Source organism: Natrix helvetica (genome assembly GCF_964273705.1).
Source record: "Natrix helvetica genome assembly, chromosome: 1".
NCBI lineage: Eukaryota > Metazoa > Chordata > Lepidosauria > Squamata > Natricidae > Natrix > Natrix helvetica.
The window spans coordinates 356416293-356438455 of NC_138548.1; the positions used below are offsets into that span (position 1 = coordinate 356416293).

The window sequence follows — 22163 nt, forward strand, 5'->3', positions numbered from 1 at the left end:
CAGTATCTGAATGGCTTCCACAAAGAGGAGAGGGTCAATTTATTTACCAAAGCCTTAGAAAGGAAGACAAGAATCAATGGATGGAAACTAATGAAGGAGAGGAGCAACCAGGAAGTAAGGAGAAACTTCCAAACAGTCAGAATAATTAACCAGTGGAAGAGGTTGCCTTCAGAAGTTGTGGGTGCTTCATCACTGGAGGTCTTTAAGACGAGAGAAGACAGTCAGTTCTTTGAAATGGTATAAGGTCCCCTGTTTGAGCAGGAGGTTGGACTAGAAGACCTCCAATGCCCCTTCCATTTCTGTTCTATTCTGATGATATTGGCTCTGAGCTCTGTTGCATGAAGGAATCTGGAATATAATAACCTCAAAATTGAATTGATTTCCTTTTCATTCAGGAACTCAAGATGTCATACAAAGCACTTCCTTCGTAACATGTTGTAATTTACAGGGTAAATGTCTCCCATACATCCCCTACTTACCTACCATGACATATTTTTGCCTGTCAATATTCCATAGCTCATGGAAGGCATCTTTACGTTTGACTTAACACTGAAGTATAACTTGTAGCTTTCCATCCAGCAACCTTGAGCCCTTACATCAGATGTTTGGTTTCAGTTCCTTTTAAGTCAGTCAGTCAGTCAAGTCAATTCTTTTCCTTTGTTGCTTTTAGACCCAGGCCTGATAGGACTGTCCAAAGTTGCACAGATGGTTTCACACTTTAAGGCGGGACTGGAACTGAGTATTTCCCAGTCTCTAACCTGGTGCCTTCACCACTACCCCAACCTGCATCTTCTTCCCCACAAAATCTACCCATTGAGCTCTTCCTGCTGCTTCAACAGCAACATCAAGGCTGCAGCTTTCAAGATCCAGTCCAACATCTTTGCAATTAGCTCGCCCTCACTCTCCAGAAAATGTATTTTATCTGAGCTTCAGACTTTTCTTCTGAGGAAATGGAGTATTCTTGATTGTGGACTGGTGGCTTCTGGGGTGGCCCTGTGTCCAACTGCTCTGGCGTTTGGGCTGCCTTTTAATTTGCTCAGTTTTGTTAGCAACATAGTGTCAGCAAGTTTTGAGGGTCTAATTTGTCTTTTTATTGTAAAGAGGTTTTTCTTTGTTGGACATTCTCTCGTGTTTTGATGTGTCTTGTATGTTTTGCATCTCATCCAAGAAGATGCTACAGTTTCTTCATAACTGAAGCTTCTTGGGTGATAAATGAAACTCCTTCAAAGAAACAAACTAAAAAAGTCCAGTTGCCCTTTAAAAAGCACCTTTGGACAATCATGACCCAAAAATGTGCACTTCATTTTTCTTGCCTAAATGTAGAACCTTACCCTTTTCACCATTAAATTTTGTATTAGCTAGTGCCCAATGTTCAAGTTTGTCAAGATCCTTCTGTATCTTAAGCCTATCTTCTGGAGTGTTAGCTATTCCTGCCAGCTTGGTGTCATCTGCAAATTTGATGAGTTCCCCATTTATTCCCTCATCCAAGTCATTGATGAAGATGTTGAAGAGTAAATGTTGGGCCTAAAACAGAGCCTTGGGGTACCCCACTGCATACTTCCCTCCATGTAGATGCAGTTCCATTGCGGACACTACACGTTGAGTGCGAATAGTCGGGCCAGTTACGAATCCATCTGGTGGTGATGCTGTCTAACCCACATTCTTCTACTTTATGTAGTAGTAGGTTATGGTCTACCTTGTCAAATGCCTTACTGAAGTCCAAGTAAACTATATTGACGGTATTCCTCTGGTCCACTAATTTTGTCACTTTGTCAAAGAATGCAATAAGATTAGTCTGGCATGATCTGTTTTTGACAAACCCATGTTGGCTTTTGGCTATTACTTTGTTTACTTCTAGGTGTTCGCTAATTTGTTGCTTGATTATCTTTTCCAGAATCTTTCCTGGTATTGAAATCAGGCTGGTAGGTCTGTAGTTTCCTGGATCTATTTTTTTTCCTTTTTTGAAGATGGGAACGACATCAGCTCTTTTCCAGTCCTCTGGTAGTTCCCCGGTGCTCCAGGATCTCTGCAAGATATAGTTCAGTGGTTCTGAGATCTTGTCTGCCAGTTCCTTCAGAACCCTGGGGTGTAATCCATCCGGTCCTGGTGATTTGAACTCGTCTAGGGTAGACAGGTGCTCACTTACCATTTTCTTCCCTATTTCAACTTGTGTTTCTAATCTGATTTTTGTGGTGCTGTTAGATTAGAATTAGAAAGATAAAAGATTCTCAGGTCAAGGGACAGGCCTGGGAGCTCTAAGAACTGGGGAGAGAGGGGGGGAGTGAGACACACAGAGACAGAGAGCAGACAGAGAGGAGGGGACAGAGAGACATAGACACAAAGAGAGATACAGAGAGAGGGGGAGAGAAAAACAGAGAGAGAGAGAGAAATACAGAGAGGGTGGGGGAGAGAGAGATGTCAAAAGAGTTTTGTGGTTACCAGTATTACAACTATATTCTGCCCTAATAACCAGCTGGGTAGGCTTGGCTACAGGGGTCATGTGCCTGGGACTGAGTAACATTGAATTGGCCATTCCCACCTAGGTTTTGTGGCTTTGGGTGTTTTCTGTTTTGTGGGAAACGGGTCCAAATGGCTCTGAGTGTTTAAGGTTGCAGACCCCTGGGCTAGAGCCTTCCATTCAACAGCTTCACTGTTACAGCTTCACTGTTACAGCTTCAATCATTTGCCAAGGCAGTTTTGAAGGCTTATCCTGCATGCCCCCCATGTAAAACTGGCTGGAACAATCTTCACCAGCCCCCAAGGGAGGTGCACTTTCTGCTTGGCTGTTATGCATCATTCCCCTCCTGGGATGCTTTCCTTTGGTTTCATTCAAGCCAGAGATTGAAAATCATCCTCGTCCTATCTCTACCCTGAAGTGTTTGCAAGGGGCTTTCATGGATTCTGTGCTCCATTTGGTGCCATCAAGTCGTATTCGACTCCCACTGAGCACAGGAATAGTTTTCGTCCATGACAATCTATTCTATACCTTTACCTTTAGATCTCTCAAGAGGGAACACTCAAGATTAGATTAACAGAGTTGGAAGGAACCTTATAGGTTATCTAGTCCAAACCCCCCTCCCCCCCTGCTCAAACAGGAGACTCTACACGGGGTTGGACTAGATGACCTATACTCTTGATGACGAACCTATGCCACAGGTGGCACATGGAGCCATTTGTCCGGGCACACAAGGTGTTACCCTGTAAACTGACTTCGGCCTTCTTTTGAGGCTATTTTTCGCCCTCTGGAGGCTTCAGGAGCTTCCCTGAAAGCTCTGGAGCACGAAAAACCGGCCCTATGAGCAAACCAAAAGTTCGGGAACGGACTTCCAGGTTGCTCGTAGGACCGGTTTTAGCCCTCCAGAGCGTTCAGGAGGCTTTCCTGAAGGCCCCGGAGGGCTAAAACCAGCCCTACGAACAAACCAGAAGTCCATTCCCGAAATTCCGGTTTGCCCATAGGACCAGTTTTTCGTGCTCCGGAGGTTTCAGGGAAGCTCCTGCAGCTCCGGAGGGCCTCCAGGGGGGCAAGGGAGGCTGTTTCCACCTTCCTCAGGCTCCTATAAAGCCTCTGGAGCCTGGGGAGGGCACAAAAAGCACACCAAAAATGGGGGGAGCACTGGTTGTGTGCGGATGCACACTGGGGTTGTGCGCATAGCATTATGGGTGTGGTACACCTGCACACGACCCCTCTGCGCTCCACCTACTTTTGGCGAGCCACAAAAGTTCGCCATCACTGACCTATACCATTTCAGACAAGTGGCCGTCCAGTCTCTTCTTAAAAATCTCCAATGATGAAGCACCCACACCTTCTGAAGGCAAACTGTTACCCCAATTAATTGCCCTCACTGTTACGTATTTGCAGAATGCAGTCAAAATACAGATAATCCTCAACTTTGCAACTGCAGCTGAATCCCAAATTTTGGTTGCTAAGTGAGAAATTTGTCAAGTGAGTTTTGCCCCATTTTATGACTTTTCTCCGCCTGCATGGTTAAGTGAATCACTGCAGCTGTTAAATTAGTGACAGGATTGTTCAGTGAATCTGGCTTCCCCTTTGCCTTTGTCAGAAAGTAGGAAAAGGTGGCATGGGACATGCAACCGTCATAAATGTGAGTCAGTTGTCAAGCATCCCAATGTAAATCACGTGAACTTGGTGATGTAACAATAGTCACTAGTGTGAAAAGCGGTTGTAGTCACTTTTTCAGTGCCATTGTGACTGAACAATACAAAATGAACTGTTGTAAGTTGAGGACTACCTGTAGAGCTGGAAGGGACCTTGAAGGTCTTCTAGTCCAGCCCTCTGCTCAAGCAAAAAAATCTACTGTTGTGTATTAAGCTCTCCTGCTATAGACTTGCCTGCTAACTTCTCCTGCCATACTTACATTGGTCGCTCCTGATTGGCCAAGACGCATCAGCCAGCCGGCAGGAGAATCCAGCCACCTGATTGGACTATCGCCTGACAGCTCCACTATAAAAGAGCTGTCAGCTGTCATTTGCTTGCTGTTTGCCTAGCTGAGATTTGCTATACTTCTGAGCTGTTTGTCACTGTGCAAATAAAGGTTGTGTTAGCTTCAATCTGCCTTGTCTCAGTTCCTGTCTGCCTCGTTCTCCCTACAGAACACCTACCATTTCCGATAGGTGGCTGTCCAGTCTCTTCTTAAAAACCTCCAGTGATGACACACCCACAACTTCTGGTGGCAAGCTGTTCCACCGGTTAAATGTCCTGTTAGGAAGTTTCTCCTTAATAACTTCTTGATTACTTTCCATCGTTTCTTGTCCTGCAAGCACTTAATATGTCTGCAGGCTGAATCATGACAACTTGATTTTTCTTTTTCAGTTTGAAACATTTTGGTCCAGCCCACTGAGTCTCTCTAAACTGGGTTTTCCTTTGGAGTGCTTTTCATGTCTTTGCAGAGACCAAAAACCTGGAATAGCTTGCCTCCAGAATTTGTGGATGTGCCAACACTGTAAGTTTTAAAGAAGAGATCGGATAACTATTTGCCTGAAATGGTATAAGGTCCCTTCCGACTCTGTTAATATAATCTTGAGTGTGCTCTCTTTGGAGACCTGAAGGAAAAGGTATAGGATAGATTGTCATGGACAAAAGCTATTCCTGTGCTCAGTGGGAGTCGACCACGGCTTGATGGCACCAAAGAAAGCACGGAATCCATGAAAGCCTCTTGCAAACGCGTCAGGGTAGAGATAGGACGAGGGTGATTTTCAAACTTATGTCGCTAGATGGCGAACTACAAAGAAACAACAATCGCGCCTTTCAAAGAAGTGAATAGAGTACAGCAGCGGCATCGCTTGTATTGACATTACACCGGAGGGAGAGAGGCCGAGCTGGAATGAATTGAAACGATGGAGAATTAGATTGCTAGAGAGGAGGAGGAGGAGGACGACAGAGAAAGTTCCTCTTCCGGTTCACCCACGGAAGGAGGATGGTGTCGGCGGAACCTCTTGTGTCGTTTGGAGGGTCGAAGCGGCTCCTGGGAGGTGAGTGGAGGGAAGGTCGGAGGAGAAGCCGGGAGAAAGTCGGGCCCTTTGGGTTCCTCCATAGCCTGGAAGCAGCGAAGGGAGAAGAATGAAACCTGCGGGCTGCTGCAGCTGCTGCTGCAGATTCTTTCTCTCCCCAAATGGTTTTATCCTTTTGCTCCATGATTTAAAGTTGCTGCCTGTGATTTCCTGCTGGGAGATTTGGGAGATTTAAAGAAATCTTGATATATTTGTCATATTTCTGAGCCACCCGCCTCCCTCACTCTTCACCTAACACTTGGGTCCTTGTGTCGCTTTCCTGGCAAGCGAGGAGTTTCATGGGCAAAAGGGACGTTTGCATCGGATTTGTTCACCGTTTCATCTGTTAGTGACCCCCACCTTTTAAAAAATAGATTAAAAACTTTGAGCCAATTCACTTATGAGTCATTTTGCAGACTGAAATGCACATAATTGTTTACATCAATAGATTCTGTATTTCTGTGTCAATAGGAACACGCATTCAGTTTATTCAGACAGTATCCTGAGAGTACCCTTCACTTCTGTCAATTTTACTATACTGCAGCCAGACTTTACACTTGTTGAAATTCATTTTTTTCTCATTTGTGTATATTCCTAATGATAAAGTGAAAACAGAATTTTAGAAATGTCTGTAAATTTATTAAAAAACAAAAACACCTGAAATATCACATTGGCATAAGTATTCAGATCCTTCACTCAGTACTTTGTTGAAGCACGTTTGGCAGCAATTACAGCCTCAAGTCTTTTGGGGTATGAGGCGATAAGCTTTGCATACCTGGGAGATTGGGGGAGGCGGGTTTACCGCCATTGTACTTGCAAGTCCTCTCAAGCTCAGTCGTTGGATGGCAACCATTGATGGAGAGCCATTTTTAGGTGCTTCCAGAGATATTCAATAGGGTTCAAATCAGAACTCTGGCTGGGCCCTCTGGGACATGCACAAGTTGTCCCTAAGCCACTCCTTTGTTGTCTTAACTATGTCCTTGTCATGTTGAGAAGCGAACCTCCGGCAGAGCATTTTGGGGAAGAGACACTAGTGTTCACAAGAGGCAGGTTGGTTGAGAAACAAAGAGGCTTCAGTTGTTGGAATAAAATGCAGAGCTGTGTAGAGTTTTTGTTTATATTCTATAGACCCAATCCTGCTTCCTCTAGTTATTCCATTTCCATCTTCCCTTTCCAATTTTCAGTTTTTCTCCAAATCTTAGTTAAGGCATATAATTCCTCTGTGTGTTCCCATCTTCGGGGAGAGGGGGCGGTCTAGAAATCTAATTAAATAAATGAAATAAATAAATCTTTGCTTTCATAGCATTCCCTTTCTGTAAAGCCAACAAACATGGTATATAAATTGGCATTGTCATACGACATCATGCTTAACAATTGGGCTGCTTACTGACAGATGCCAATCACAATTGCAGTCAGTAAATGAGCACTACTTGAATTAGGATGTCATCAGAGTGGTTGTGGAAAATATTTTCTGCCCGTACTTGGAGCTGAGGACTTTCATGGGCAAATCTGAACATGAAATCTTGCAGAGAGTTTAGGTATCATTTCATCAGGTAAAAACTCACATCACTAAAGTTAGCTTAGAAGGTTTGACTGTAACAATTTTGGGATCGTTTTCAGGCTAAAAACACATGGATTTTACACTTATAGGTGCATTTGTATTTTTTTCTGTATGCATATATTTACAATTGTACAAACTATCCCCAGCATTTCCAGATATGTTTGATGATAAGCCTTTGCACTGCTAAGAATTTGTGAATCACCAAAGTGAAAAAGAGAAATTCATGACTGAATGGATATTTGAACTTGGACACAAATGTGTCAAATGAATCATAACTAATGTAAGAAGATATTCTTTATTGTGGCATGTTTGCTTATTTATTGTAATGTATACTTTTTTCTTTTTTTCACATCTGCAACCATTTTATAAACAATTAAAATTACATTTTTCTTTGAATCTTATAGACAGAGAAGATGTCAATAAGAGCACTCTGGAAAACTGAGAATAACAAGCAACATTAGAAAAGAAAGCAAAGCAGATGGAAAACAGATGGAATTAAAACATCATTAAATAAATGATCACACATATATTTGACCTTAAGGATATCACCAACCTGGTGACAGATCAGAAGACTCACAAAGGAGAGAAACCATATAGTCCAGAGTGTGGAAAAAGGTTCAGTTAGAATTCTAGCCTAATGACATATCAGAGGATTCATTCCCAGGACAAACTGTATGAATGTACTGAGTATGGGAAAAGTTTCAGTCATAATTCCAGTCTGGTAACCCTCCAGAGGATTCACACAGGAGAAAATCCATTTGAATACCTAGAATGTGAAAAAAGTTTCAGTCATAATTCCAGTCTGGTGACACCCCGGAAGACTCACACAAGTGAAAAATCATATGAATGTCCAGAATGTGGGAAATATTTCAGTCAGAATTCTGGCCTTGTGAAACACCAGAGGATACACACAGGAGAGAAACCATATGAGTGTCCAGATTGTGGGAAACGTTTCAGTGACAATTCCAACCTTGTGAAACACCAGAGGACTCATACAGGAGAGAAACTGTATGAGTGTCCAGATTGTGGAAAATGTTTCAGTCAAAATACCAATCTTGTGACACACCAGAGGATTCACACAGGAGAAAAACCGTATGAATGTCCAGAATGTGAAAAATGTTTCAGTCATAAGTACCAGTTGGTGACACACCGGAGGGACCACACAGGAAATAAATTGTATGAGTGTCCAGATTGTGGGAAAAGGTTCAGCAATAAATCTGGCTTTGTGAAACACCAGAGGACTCACACAGGTGAGAAACCATATGAGTGTCCAGATTGTGGGAAAACTTTCAGTGACAATTCCAACCTTGTGAAACACCAGAGGACTCATACAGGAGAGAAACTTTATGGGTGTCCAGATTGTGGGAAACGTTTCAGTCAGAATACCAACCTTGTGACACACCAGAGGATTCACACAGGAGACAAACCGTATGAATGTCCAGAATGTGGACAATGTTTCAGTCATAAGTACCAGCTGGTGACACACCGGAGGGCCCACATAGAAGACAAATCGTTTGAGTGTCCAGATTGTGGGAAAAGCTTCAGTAATAATTCTGGCCTTGTGAAACACCAGAGGATTCACACAGGAGACAAACCGTATGAGTGTCCTGAGTGTGGGAAAAGTTTCAGTGACAAGTCCAACCTTGTGAAACACCAGAGGACTCACACGGGAGACAAACCGTATCAGTGTCCAGAGTGTGGGAAAAGTTTCAGTCATAATTACAACTTGGTGACACACCAGAGGACTCACACAGGGGACAAACCGTATGAGTGTCCAGAGTGTGGCAAAAGTTTCAGTAAGAATTCCAGCCTGGTGACACACCAGAGAACTCATTCCCAGGACAAACCGTATGAATGTCCAGAGTGTGGGAAAAGTTTCAGTCAGAATTCCAGCCTGGTGACACACCAGAGGATTCACACAGGAGAAAAACCGTATGAATGTCCAGATTGTGGGAAAAGCTTCAGTCAGAATTCCCACCTTGTGACACACCAGAGGACTCACACAGGAGAGAAACCATATGAGTGTTCAAATTGTAGGAAAAGATTCAGTAATAATTCTGGCCTTGTGAAACACCAGAGAACTCACTCAGGAGAAAAACTGTATGAGTGTCCTGAATGTGGGAAATGTTTCAGTCATAATTCCAGTCTGGTAACACACCAGAGGGTTCACACAGGAGAAAAACCGTATGAATGTCCAGTTTGTGGGAAAAGTTTCAGTGACAGTTCCAACCTTATGAAACACCAGAGGACTCATACAGGAGAGAAACTGTATGAGTGTCCAGATTGTGGGAAACGATTCAGCCAGAATACCAATCTTGTGACACACCAGAGGATTCACACAGGAGAAAAACCGTATGAGTGTCCAGAGTGTGGGAAAAGTTTCGGTAGGAATTACCAGCTGGTGACACACCTGCGGACTCATACAGGAGACAGCCCGTATGAGTGTGAAGATTGTGAGAAAAGTTTCAGTCATTATTCCCAGTTGGTAACACACCAGAGAACTCACACACGGGATAAACCATATGAATGTCCCGATTTTTGGAAAAGTTTCAGTCAGAATTCCAACATTTTGAAACACCAAAGGATTCACACAGGAGACAAACCGTATGAGTGTCCAGAGTGTGGGGAAAGTTTCAGTAATATTTCCAGCTTGGTGACACACCAGAGAACTCACAGCCTTGATAAAGGCTAGCTACCTGTTTCTGGTGATCAGTTGAACTCTTTGGATACTTCCTTTACTGAAATGTGGTATTCTTCAAAAAGGGGTTTGGTTTGTTTTTTTTAATGTTGATTATGGAATTACCATATTTTTCAAAGTATAAGACGCACCTTTTCCCCCCTAAAAGAGAGTGAAAATTTGGGTCTTATACACTGAATGTAGCCCAACCCAACCACTGGCCCCAAGCCTTTGGCCTCTGCCTCTCAGCAATTTACCTCTTTGCAGCAAACGGGGGCTTGTGGAGGCTTCAATAAGCTATAGCAACCCCTGCAGCCTCAAACAGCTGATGATCAGGAGAAATTGAAAGTGAAACTTGCCGTTTGCTCCATGAGGCAAATTGCTGGGAGGCAGAAGCAGATTTTTTTTCTTGTGCTAATCAGGCTGTTTGCTGCAAGGAGGTAAGTCAACAACTATAAATGCCGAAAGAATATTCAAATTATTAGACATATTTTTTAAAGACTGCTTTATTATTATTCTAGACAACTTAACAAAATGAAATAGCTTTTTAAAATAAATGCATGATCCGAAGAGGCCCAGTACTATTGTTTTAAAAAGTGCTATTCTTTTAAATAGGCGAGAGTAACTATACTTCCAGAAAACACATCAATTTTAACAGCATCTGTACAAGTATAGTCTGAAATATAACACTACAAACTGTCAGCGTTCCAAATATCATGCAGAATTAAATCAGAGTCTAAGGCAGAGCTGTCCTTAAAGTTCCAATTTAATAAGACAGACATGTTGGCAACAAACTGTGAAATCCCAAATCTAAAAGCTTCCTGGGATTCCACTCAGTTGAAAGTTCATGATCTTATCCCCATACCCATAAATTCATCACATGGTCCAATCTTCTTCGGCCATGCTGGCATTTCTACTCAGCTGGTTCCGGTCAGGTGCAGAAGTGCGGAGACAAAAGATGACCTTGGGCTTCTAGAAAGGAATGACAACAACTCATTCTACAATTCTACTCCTTACTATTCCCCCTCCCAATTACTACACTAATGAAACAGCATAATGAAATAATAAGAGAATGTGGCAGGCCAAAGATCCTAAAAAGGAATATGACAGCAGGCCTGACACAAACTGTATATTGTCTGTACTGTTTATTGCAAGGAGGCAAATTGCTGGGAGGCAGAGGAAGATATTTCTCCCTTGTTTTCCTCCCTAAAATCTAGGTGTGTCTTATACGTCGGAGTGTCTTATACTCTGAAAAATACAGTACCCACAATTGGAGTTTCCATCTTGTTCCTTGGTGTCCTCCAGATTTTGAGTGCCAGAATTTCCCAGCCACTATAAAAGTAGTCCTTGAGATATAACTGTTATGGGGCCTATCAATTATGTTATTATGTTGCAATTACCATTAAACAAGACTGCTTTGCTTAACTACTCCCACCCACTTTTCTCCCTGATAAAACTGATGAATGTGTTTGTTATTAAGCAAAACCCTGGCTACCTCAGGGTTGGAGGCATAGCCCAGGCCCAGGCCTCCTACCTCAACCCTTTGATCCCCCCAGTTCTTTCCCTATTCCACACAGTCCCTACAGACTTTTTCCCACTCCCACTGGGTCACTGCAGTCCTTAGATCTGATTCCCACCCCAGCAGGCCTCACAGCCTCCTCCTCCTTACCTTTTGAAAATCACTGAACCTCATTTTGGGGGAAGAGGGCAGGTCAAGCATCCCTGGGCACCATGACTCTGTTGTGGAAGCAGCCATCATGTTCATTGTGCCTGGAACTCATCCCCGGGCCATGCAGTTTATTTTATTTATTTATTTATTTATTTCTTGGATTTCTAGACCGCCCCCTCTCCCAAGAAGGGACTCGGGGCGGTGTACAGTCAATGCAGATAAAAATACAATCATAAAACACTTAAATACATTTGGATGGAGGAGGTAGGCTGTACAAGAAATAAATATATTCTAAAACCCTAAAAAACATCCCCAATTAAAAACCCAAACCCCATTAAAATAAATCCCCGGGAGATAAAACTAAGAGAGTGCCAGGCCAGCTGATTGAAATAGGTGAGTCTTTAACTTTTGACGGAAGGAACGGAGGTCGGTGGTAGTTCGAATGTCGGGGGGGAGGTCATTCCAGAGGGTTGGGCCCATCACAGAGAAGGACCTACTCCTAGGTGTCGCCCGCTGGCATTGCCTAGCGGACGGCACCAGGAGCAGTCCCTCCCTGTGTGAGCGGATAGGTCGCAGGGACGTGTGTGGTAGGATGCGATCCTGCAGATAACTAGGTCCTATGCCATGGAGCGCTTTAAAGATGGTAATCAATACCTTGAAACGCACCCGAAAGGCCACAGGTAGCCAGTGCAGCTCGCGCAGGAGAGGTGTTATGTGGGAGTAACGTGTACTCCCCATGATAACCCGCGCGGCTGCGTTCTGAACTAGCTGCAGTCTCCGGATGCGTCCCAAGGGAAGCCCCATGTAGAGGGCATTGCAGTAGTCGAGGCGAGACGTCACCAGCGCATGAGTGACCGTGCACAGGGCACTCCGGTCCAGTAGGGAGCGCAATTGGCGCACCAGGCGAACCTGGTGGAACGCCCCCCTTGCCACGGCTGCCACATGGTCTTCCATTGACAGCCGGGCATCAAGGAGGACTCCCAAATTGCGCGCCCGCTCCACAGGGGACAGTTGTTCGCCCCCTATGGCCAGCGATGGTGTCAGCTGGCTGAACCGAGGTGCCGGTACCCACAGCCACTCGGTCTTGGAGGGGTTGAGCTTGAGTCTGTTGTCCCCCATCCAGACCCCGACGGCTTCCAAACACCGGGACATCACTTCGACAGCCTTGTTGGGGTGGTTTGGGGTTGAAATGTACAGCTGAGTGTCATCAGCGTACAGGTGGTACTCAACCCCAAAACCACGGATGATCTCACCCAGCGGCTTCACATATGCGTTGAACAGGAGAGGCGAGAGGACCGACCCCTGTGGCACCCCACAAGTGAGTGGCCTCAGGGACGACCTCTGCCTCCCTGTCAACACACATTGCTTCCGGTCGGAGAGGTAGGAGCCGAACCACCGCAAAACGGTGCCTCCGACTCCCATCCCCTCCAACCGGCGCAATAGGATACCATGGTCGATGGTATCAAAGTTGAATTGTGGAAGCAGCTGTCATTTTGCCACCTGCCTGAGGGACAAAATAAGGGCTGTTTCTGTGTCATTGACCTTCAGGAAAGAGAGAATCTACTCTGTGTTGCTACCTTAACACTTTGTAGACTGCCTTAATGGATTGTGGGTGCACTGAAAATGATGACTGCTTCCAGGAGAACTTCAAAGTCGTAAGTGTGCGATGGGTGAACAGGTGTGTTGGGAGTGGGCCCATAGCCCCGTGAAAAAAAGCAGAGTAAAATTTGTAAAATTTCACATGTAGAGGCTGTTCTGCCTTACAGATGAACCTGACGGAGAAGAACTATAGGAATATTGAGTTGAGGAGAAAAGGTATTGTGGTTTTGATTACAGCATCTCCAAGTTTATTAGCAAACCCTGCTGGGAACTCATTTTTTTGGAGGTGCCCGCTTGTTTCCTTTGGATGGCTGCTGGGTGACAGTAGCACCATAATGACGGATGTATTTCTTGTATACCCCTTGGTGATGGTGATTTGAGAAAAAAAACTGTACACTGGAAAATGTTTCATTTTTTAAAAAATATATTGTGTAAGAGCTCTCAATAACTTTCGACAAGGAAAAAATGGGTATTGCCAGTGTTGCTATGAAAATTAGGGCATGGCAAGATGCTCAGAGTTGCTCCAAACACTGAAATGTACAGTCAACAAGTTTACTAATAAAATTATATGATGATGGGTTGAAGGACCTTTTTCTGGAAATCCATGCATAACTCCTGCACCATTCGAGGGTGTTCATCTCAAAGTGTTTTGTTTTTTTTTAAACAAAGTTTTATTGGTTTTTTTAACATTTTACAGGGAAAAAGGTAAGGGAAAGGTTACAAATTTTGGCAGTTGCGATGTGCGGTAGGTGCCCCCTCCCTCCATACTCATAGTATACATTTACACAAAATTCATTACTAAGTAGTAACATATAGTCAGCATATAAATTCAGTTAGTAGTTTCGATCAGTTTATGTCGGGTGGATTTTCTTGCTCATTTTTGTGATCTGAGCTTTCTCGGTATTGCCCCATCTCCCCCCACCGACAGAGCTCCGGCCCCTCCCGTGTCCTGCATGTCTGTTGTAAGATCATCTGGTTTTTCTAGGAGTGCTTTGTTTTTTTCCATAAAGGCCTGCGCCTCTATGGGTGTATTAATTCTAACTCTTGTCTCCTCCCAGAATATTAGCATACCTTCAGGCATCAGCCATCTGAACCACACCCCCTTCTGGTATAATTTATTCGCTAATTGCGAATAGCTTTTTCTTTTTTCCCTCACTTTCTTGGGGATCTGTTTCAGAATGGTTATTTCCCTATCTTGGTATGTCAAGGCTTGCCCCCTTTGTGCACTCAGAATTTCATCTCTTGTACTTTTTCTGAGAAATTTAATGTGTACCTCCCTGGGTACGTTATGTGTTCTAGCGAAGGCTGAGTTCACTCTATAAACCAGATCTATTTCCCACCCCATCTGTTGTTTCTCTTTCTGGATGTATTCAGCCAAGATACTTGTCATGATGTCCCTTATATTTTCATCATCTGCCTCCATAACGTTTTGAAATCTAAGGTAAAAGGACATTCTCTCAAACTCTATTTTCATCTGTTGGGTATCAAGTTCTTTGTTTCCCTTCTGCACCCCTTCCCTCCCCTCCCTCATCTCAGCCGTCCCACCCTCCAAAAGATCCAGTCTCTGTGAGTTCTTATTGATTTGGGCCTGGTTCTCTTTAATTTCTTCTTTCATCTCCTTTAGTTGTTTCTTTATTTCCTCTTGTCCCTGTAGAATTTGCTGGAACATTTGTTGAAACTCCGTCTCTGTAGTTTTAGGTTGCATCAAAGCTGTTATCGTTGATTGTGTACTAGGACTGGAGGTTGCAGATGTCGGGGCAGAGGCAGCAAAGCCAGGCTTTCCAGGAGGCGGTTTTTTAGGTGACATTGTTTATGGAGTAAAGAGTTCAGTCAGTATAGAGAATGATCAGTCAGAGAGGCAGAACAGCCAGGAGAGTCCAGGAGACAGAAGATCCAGGCAGAAGAGGATTTTTCTAATCACCCTGGCAATAGAGCAAAGTTTTTCACTCCAGGGAGTTCAGAAGAAAGCAATCAACAAGAGATTTGTCTGAGTAGCACGGAGACAAAGACCGGAAGCCTGAAGTTTTAAAGGTGGAGTCAGGTTTCACAGTTCATAAAGACAACGGAAGTGTGCCATCTTGCCCTGCCAGCTTCGGGTTTAGAGGCAAAAACAAGGTTTTCAAAGTTCCCAAAGTTTCCAGATCATCATTATGTTATGGGGTTAAATCCGAAAATTCACTTCTAGTAAGGGCGTGACATCATTGGTTGGCTCTCCCCCTCCTCCTTCCCCTGGGGCTGAGAGCATCTCAAAGTGTGTTTTAATGTTCAACACATTATTGCTAAGGTTTATAAAATGTAATTAAAATTGAACTTGGAGAATGAGTATGTAAAGCATTGATTCAGTGGATAGAGAAGTTTGGATGTAATATAACGCTTGAACAATGGGAGAATACATGGAGAAGAGCTCTAACATTTATATTAAAATATAGTTTAAAAGAAACCTTCTATAAGTTAATGTACTGTTGGTATCTTAACACTGGACAAATTGTCCAGAAAGTATAAAGGCACCTAAAATGAATCTTGGAAATGCAAAGAAGAGCTTTTTAGCATTTATGGTGGACATGTGACAAGGCAAAGAAACCTTGGAGTAAGTTACACATCTTACTACAGAAGATTCTTAAAGTGAATATAAAACCAGAGAGTTTTCCTTTAGTTTTAAAGAACTTGAAAAAAATGGAACCATGGTGTTTATATATGCTGGCGGCAAGAATATTTTATGGAAAAATATGGAAGAATATTTTCATTCCCACAGTGGACGAATGGCTGCAAAACCTGATGGAGTTAGCAGAGATGACTAAAGCGACTGCTTTGATTAAAGAAAAGAACAGGATTCATTTTGTTTCTACATGGAAGCTGCTTTTGGACTTTGTGCGTGAGGTAGAAAAAAAATGAAACTTTGATGTTGGGTTTTTTTCATTAGATAAGTTTGTTTATATACAAATGACTAGTATATATTATCATATAAAAGTAAAGTATTGAGGTTTTATGTTATTATTCTATTGCACCAAAGGGAGTTTGAAGCCAATGGTTTTTCTTTTCTCCTTTACCCTACACTTTTCTCTCTTCTGCTTTGCTTCCATTATTTTATCATTCTTTTTTCTTTTCTCCTTTACCATACACTTTTTTCTCTTCTCCTTTTCTTCCCTTATTTTACCCTTATTTTCATTTTTCTTTGACTTATGTATTTTAGATTTTGATGAATTAATACAATATTTGTATTAAAAACACATTGCAAAGGGTTATGATGAAATATATCTGGAAGTGCTAGAGATAGATTGTCCAATTGCAGATATATGCATACAGAGAGAATTACAAATACACACACCTACAAATATATGCGTGGAAAATCCATGTGTTTTCAGCCTGAAAAATGTCCTAAAATGGTTACAGTCATTGTAATTTTAGAGATGGGGCTTTAACTGATGAAATGATGCCTAAAGCCTGTCCAAGATTTCAAGTACCAGTTTTGCCCATGGAAGTCTTGAGTTCCAAGTAAGAGCAAAAAATACTGTTCACAGTCCCTTTGGTGACATTCCAATTGAAGTAGTCCTCACTTAGTGACTGCATTTGGGACTAGCATCTGTCACTAAGCAGCCAGATCATTAAGGATGTCACACGACAGTGCCAACTTACATCTGTTCCACTGTCATTGTTAAGCAAATCACCGCGGTATATTAATAGGCAATTTCACATGACCCTGACTTGCAACTTCCTGCCAGCCACTCCACTGATTTTGCTTGTCAGAAGCCAGCTGGGAAGGTCACAAACGGGATCATGAATGTGGGATGCTGCAACGATCATAAATGTGCCCCAGTAGGAAGTACCCAAATTGATGCAACTCCTTTTCCAGCACCTTCATAACCACAGGAACTGCTGAAGGGCAATCAATGAACAAGTGCTAAAGTAAAAAAAGAAAAATCTCTGAAGAGACAGTGGAAGATTAGTATGATATTGTTGTCAAGGAAACAGACGATCCATACCAGAACAAGAGTTGGAAAGGATCTTAGAGATCAACTCCACACACACCCTCTCATGCAGATGATCTTTTACCATCCTGGAAAAAAAATGTTTTTTCTTCTAAAATTTCTTTTTAAAGGTGTGTTGGAAGAAATGTCCTTCTGGGTTCGCCCCCAAGTGGGGAAAAATACACTGGAGGCATGGTGGCTGCTTACAAAGAAGATTTAATGTTTTAATGGAGGACAGGACCGCATGGCTGGAGGTCCTGGGGAAAAAAGGTGATCACATGCTTCCAGGTGTTGGGTGAAGAAGAAGAAAAGGGAAGAAGGGTCGAAGAAGGGCTTGCAGGGCTTTTTATAATCTGTTCGGCCCCACCTCTCTGTTTCCTGTTCCTGTGTAAGAAATGTATTCTGATTGGTTGCCAGACTCACATGGGCCCATACAAGGGCAACCCTATAGGCTTAGTTTTGAATCCAGGTTTGGTTGAGTTCAGATGCCATGTGGTCAGTTGAGTAAAGGTTTATATTACCATGCCTTCATTCCCATCCCCCTGGAGCTGAAGGGGAGAAGTCTTTTATTATGTAAAGTGGACTAGCTTGGGCTTTGATGGCTCATGGACAAAAGGTGGGGGCAGGAAGCTGCAGGGAGAGTTACCTTGTCTTTTTGAAACATGTTTCTTTTCACATCCAGAGAAATATTCTGGCTTTTCAATATTTCCTAGGATATTTCATTTTTCTGGGAGAGGGCTGGGTGATAACTTCCTACAGGTGCTTGATTAACCCGACATCTTTGCCATCCAAAAGGTTGAGGATGGAATTAGAGGGTCACGTATTCTTTTGTCTTCGGTTTTAAAGTTCTAAAGTGTTACTCAAAATAGCTAGAACGCAGCCAATTTAAAAATAATTACGAGTCTCTCTTTCCTGAATATTCTTTTGGGATTACCCTTTGAATTAAACAGGATTCTTCTCACCCAATTCCAAACACTGTTCACCAAATCCGCCCAAGCACTTTTCTTGGATGTTAAGCTGTCGCCGGCTTTGTGACAGCCATCTTAGGCTGTCTCTTCTTTCAACGTGGCTTAGAGAGAAAAAAGCCCTGGGGCCCTGCAGGAGAGTTGTGATCTCTCCTGGAACCTCACAAGATGCTTCCCCCTTAGCTTCACCCACCCTCCTTCCAAGGGGTGTTTTCAAAGCCCACAGACAAGAAGTCATTGAAGGGTATGAAGAGCTTTCTTTCCCTGCTGCTGGTAGATGCCGCTACATCACTTCCTTCCCAATAGCCTTTGTTTTTGACGTTTTGGGAATGGCTTTGAGGTTTGGCATCTCTGGTATAGTTTCGCATTCCTTTTTCAGGCTCTGTCCTTGCTCCTGTTTATTCCAGATTGACAACTCTGTTTCTGGACTCCCTGTCGTCCCCCGCTCTTTCTCTGCCCATTCCCATGCCCATTCCTTACTTCCCTAATTACCTCCCCCCTTCCTTGCATTTTATGGCAGGATGCCAGCAAAGCAGAGCATGCTGAAGATGGCAGGCCTGACACAAGAGTTTCAACTTGATTATTCCTCAATAACCCCCAGGAATGTTCTACTGTACTGCATTTCCCCCTGGTCAGCAACTCTTGATTGCTAACAATTCTACCCTTTTACATAAATCAATGGGAGCACTAATGCATGTTTCTCAAGATGCTGTATTATAATCCAGCCAGTTGGACCATTTGGTCTCCTGGAGATCTTCAGCATGAGTCCTTCTGTATCCCAGGCAGGAGCTGCTGTCCCAAAATTAGCTGTTCTCTCTTTTTTTACAATCTATCAGACCAGTGGAGAAGATCCAGGAAAAATATCCAGATCTTTGCAGTTCTGCAAAGTGACAAGTTGCCCTGATCAAGTTTTTCTATAAATGCTTCCTTCTCCACCTATTGATGACACAGACAATGAGATTCAGTCACAGCCGCTGCTCCAATTTAAAATTGGCTCAGAGGTGAGCCTGACAATTGCTGAAGTCTATTTAACAGGTAAAACTATCTGGCTTGTGGGGGGGGCGGGGGAATTCATCCTCTAGTGTCTCTGAGGGAAGAATGTGGGACAGGGAAGGCAACAGGAGGACTACACAGAACAGAGGGGCAAAGAATGGGGGCTGGAAATAAGGGGGCGGGATATCCAGGAAAAAAAGTTCCTTGATGAGGATGAGTAACAGGAATGGAACTTTAGGGAAGGATCCCTCTCTCCAGGGAGGGGCTGTCTCTGTGAATGAGAATTGCAAGCATTTGTCCAGTTTGGCTGCTTGTTCCCATGCCTGCTGGAGGTTGCTATGTGGGCAAGAGGGAGCCAAGGACTGGAAAGAAAGTGCCCTCCCTGTCAAGTACCAGGGAAACCAGAAGATCCAGGCTGTTCAAATGGATATAATGATTTACTGCAAGCTTAAGATCTCTGCAAGAGTCTGAACAACGATCAAAGCAATTTGGAAGTAGATAAGAGTCAAAGAAATTCAAGGTGGGCTGGACTTAACTCTTGTGGGCATGAAGGGATTCATAACTGGTGGCACATTTGATCCCTGCTGTCACCATAATGAATTCCAGGCAAATGAAAGTAACTGCTGCTTCCACAACAGTCATGGGGCCCAGGGATGCATGTCCTGCCTTCTTTCCCCAAAATGAGGTTCAGTGATCTTCAAAAGGAAGAGGAGGCTGTGAGGCCTGCTGGGGTGGGAATCAGGTCTAAGGACTGCAGAGACCCAGGGAGAATAGGGAAAAGCCTGTGGTGACTTGTGGGGGTGGGCGGGGGGGGAAGAAGCCATTGGGGACCCTGTAGAAAAAGGAAAGACCTGGACGACTGTTAGGACTGTAAGCTAACAGTTGGGTTAGCAATATATAAACCAGGATGGTAGTACTGTTGCTTTAAGTACTGCTGTAATGTGATTGGTTGCTGTTACCTCAAGCAGCCATAAGAGGGAACCAGAATGACTGTTAGCTCTCTGTTTGTTAGACACCACTGATCGGATGTATTGTGAGGTACTGTGTTTTTGCTACTGTTAGCTACTTTGTGTGCTAAACTGTTTATTTGATACTGGACTGTGTTTGAAGGATCATTCCTTAACTGAGAACATTGATAACTGACTGACTGAACTGTGTATGACTTGGACTGTAAATTGAACTCTGAATACCTCTATATTTCCACATAGTAAACTGTTCAGACTTCCTTCTTCCCTCGCCAACACAGAACACACTCCGGACCAAAACTACTTCAACAGGATTTATTGCACAGACAGACAGACAGATCCTTGGCAGCAATCCACCACGACAAGACACTCAGAACCCTCCGACACAGAGACACGATAGCAGCTGTCCAGCATGCTAAGCTTCCAAGACAGAACTTTCCGAATAGTTCTTTTGTTGACTTCTGCAAAGGACGTATGCTCAATCAATCCTTTTATAGACTGAAGGGGAGTCTACTTATCAGCAGCTGAGAGCAATTACCGCCGGTAACTGCGCCCTTGCTCCTTGCGCCTGCGATAACGGGCATCTAGAACTCCCTGCTTATGTCTATGTCACTGTCCCTTGACTCCTCCCCATGGCTCCAAGGCATGGCATCCGGAGCCCCCCTCCCTTGGCTCTCATCGCTGCTCCATGCCTCAGGCACCTCCTGGTGGCCGACCAGACTCTCTGATCCCTGCTCAGAGTCAGAACCCTGCCCAGGGTCCTCCAGAGCCGATTCATAGGGACCCTCGCTCTCTGAGTCTGGTGTCAGCTCCAACGGCTCCTGCTGGGCCACAACAGTAAACTACTATATTTTTATACTATTCGGTGCACCTGTATGCTGGTTTGTGCGTGTTCTTCCATACTACTCTCATTACGCTTCTTTGCACACTCGGTCTCCTAATGGGGAGCTTACTTACTTAACAGCAACTGAAGGGTTGAGGTAGAGGCCTTTGCAATGCAAGCCTGGACCTCGGCTATGCCTCCAACCCTGAGGTGGCCAGTGTTCCACTTAATAACTCACAAAGCATTGAACAGCTTTATCAGGGAGAGAAGGGGATGGGGGTAGTTAAGCGAAGTAGCCTCGTTTAACGGAGTTTGCAACATAAAACCATAATTGTGATTGCAACATAAAACCACAATTGATAGACCCGATTACCCTTATATCTTGAAGACTACTTGTATGGTGGTTGGGAAATTCTGGCACTCAAAATCTGGAGGTTACCAAATTAGAAGATGAAAACTCCAATTGTGGGAATTCCATAATCAATTTAAAAAAACAACACCCAGAAGCCTTTTTGAAGAATTCCACACTTTTGCAAAAGGAAATATCCAAAACTTCTGCTGATTACCAGAAACAGGTAGTTAGCCTTTATCAAGACTGTGACTCCTCTGGTGTGTCACCAGGCTGGAATTATGATTGAAACATTTCCCACACTGTGGGCACTCATAGTTTCTAACCTGTGTGAGTCCTCTGGTGTTTCACGAGGCTGAAATTCTGACTGAAATGTTTGCCACAATATGGACAACAATACAGTTTGTCCCCTGTATGAGTCCTCTGGTATGTTACCAGGATGCAATTATAACTGCAACTTTTACCACAATAGGCCAGCGGTCACCATCTGGTGGTCTGCGAGAAAATTTTGGTGGAAAAATTATTTCCATTTTTTTATATTGCACTAAGGCAGCGATGGCGAACCTTTTTTGGCTCACGTGCCACAAGGGGGGGGAGCGCAGGGGGCTCATGTGTGGGCATGCAGCACCCATAATACAACGCCCCCCCCAGTGTGCATGGGCGCACAATGCGCGCGACACCCCCCCCCCATTTTTACATGCTTTTTTCGCCCTCCCCAGGCTCCAGAGGCTTTATAGGAGCCTGGGGAGGGCGAAAAGAGCCTCCCCCGCCCTCCCGGAGGCCCTCCGGAGGCTTCAGGGATCGTCCGGAGGCTTCCCTGAAGCCTTCGGAACGCTTAAAACGACCCTCCGAGCAAACCGGAAGTGACTTCCGGTTTGCTCGGAGGGTCGTTTTAAGCGCTCTGAAGCGCTCCAAAGGCATCAGGGAAGCCTCCAGACGTTCCCTGAAGCCTTCAGAACGCTTAAAACCACCCTCCGAGCAAACACGGTCCCTGAAGCCTCCGGAGGGCCTCCGGGGGGGGGGGGAGCGGGGAGGCTCTTTTAGCCCTCCCCAGGCTCCTATAAAGCCTCTGGAGCCTGGGGAGGGCGA

The 22163-nt window shown here is 44.1% G+C and overlaps 1 protein-coding gene across 2 annotated transcripts in view; it reads left to right on the forward strand.

Moving 5' to 3' along the window:
• The first annotated feature begins 5379 nt into the window (after nt 1-5379).
• Nucleotides 5380-22163, forward strand: part of LOC309384249 (uncharacterized protein) — a 52233-nt gene continuing 35449 nt past the window's right edge. Inside the window, exons 1-2 of one of the 2 annotated variants that reach the window (XM_081937503.1) lie at nt 5380-5490; nt 7474-11596. In XM_081937503.1, coding sequence (XP_081793629.1) covers nt 7707-9761 — 2055 coding nt within the window. In that variant the 5' untranslated portion in view covers nt 5380-5490; nt 7474-7706 and the 3' untranslated portion in view covers nt 9762-11596. Of the gene's footprint in view, nt 5491-7473; nt 11597-22163 lie in introns of those variants that run through there. The other variant, XM_081937502.1, reaches the window with a different exon arrangement.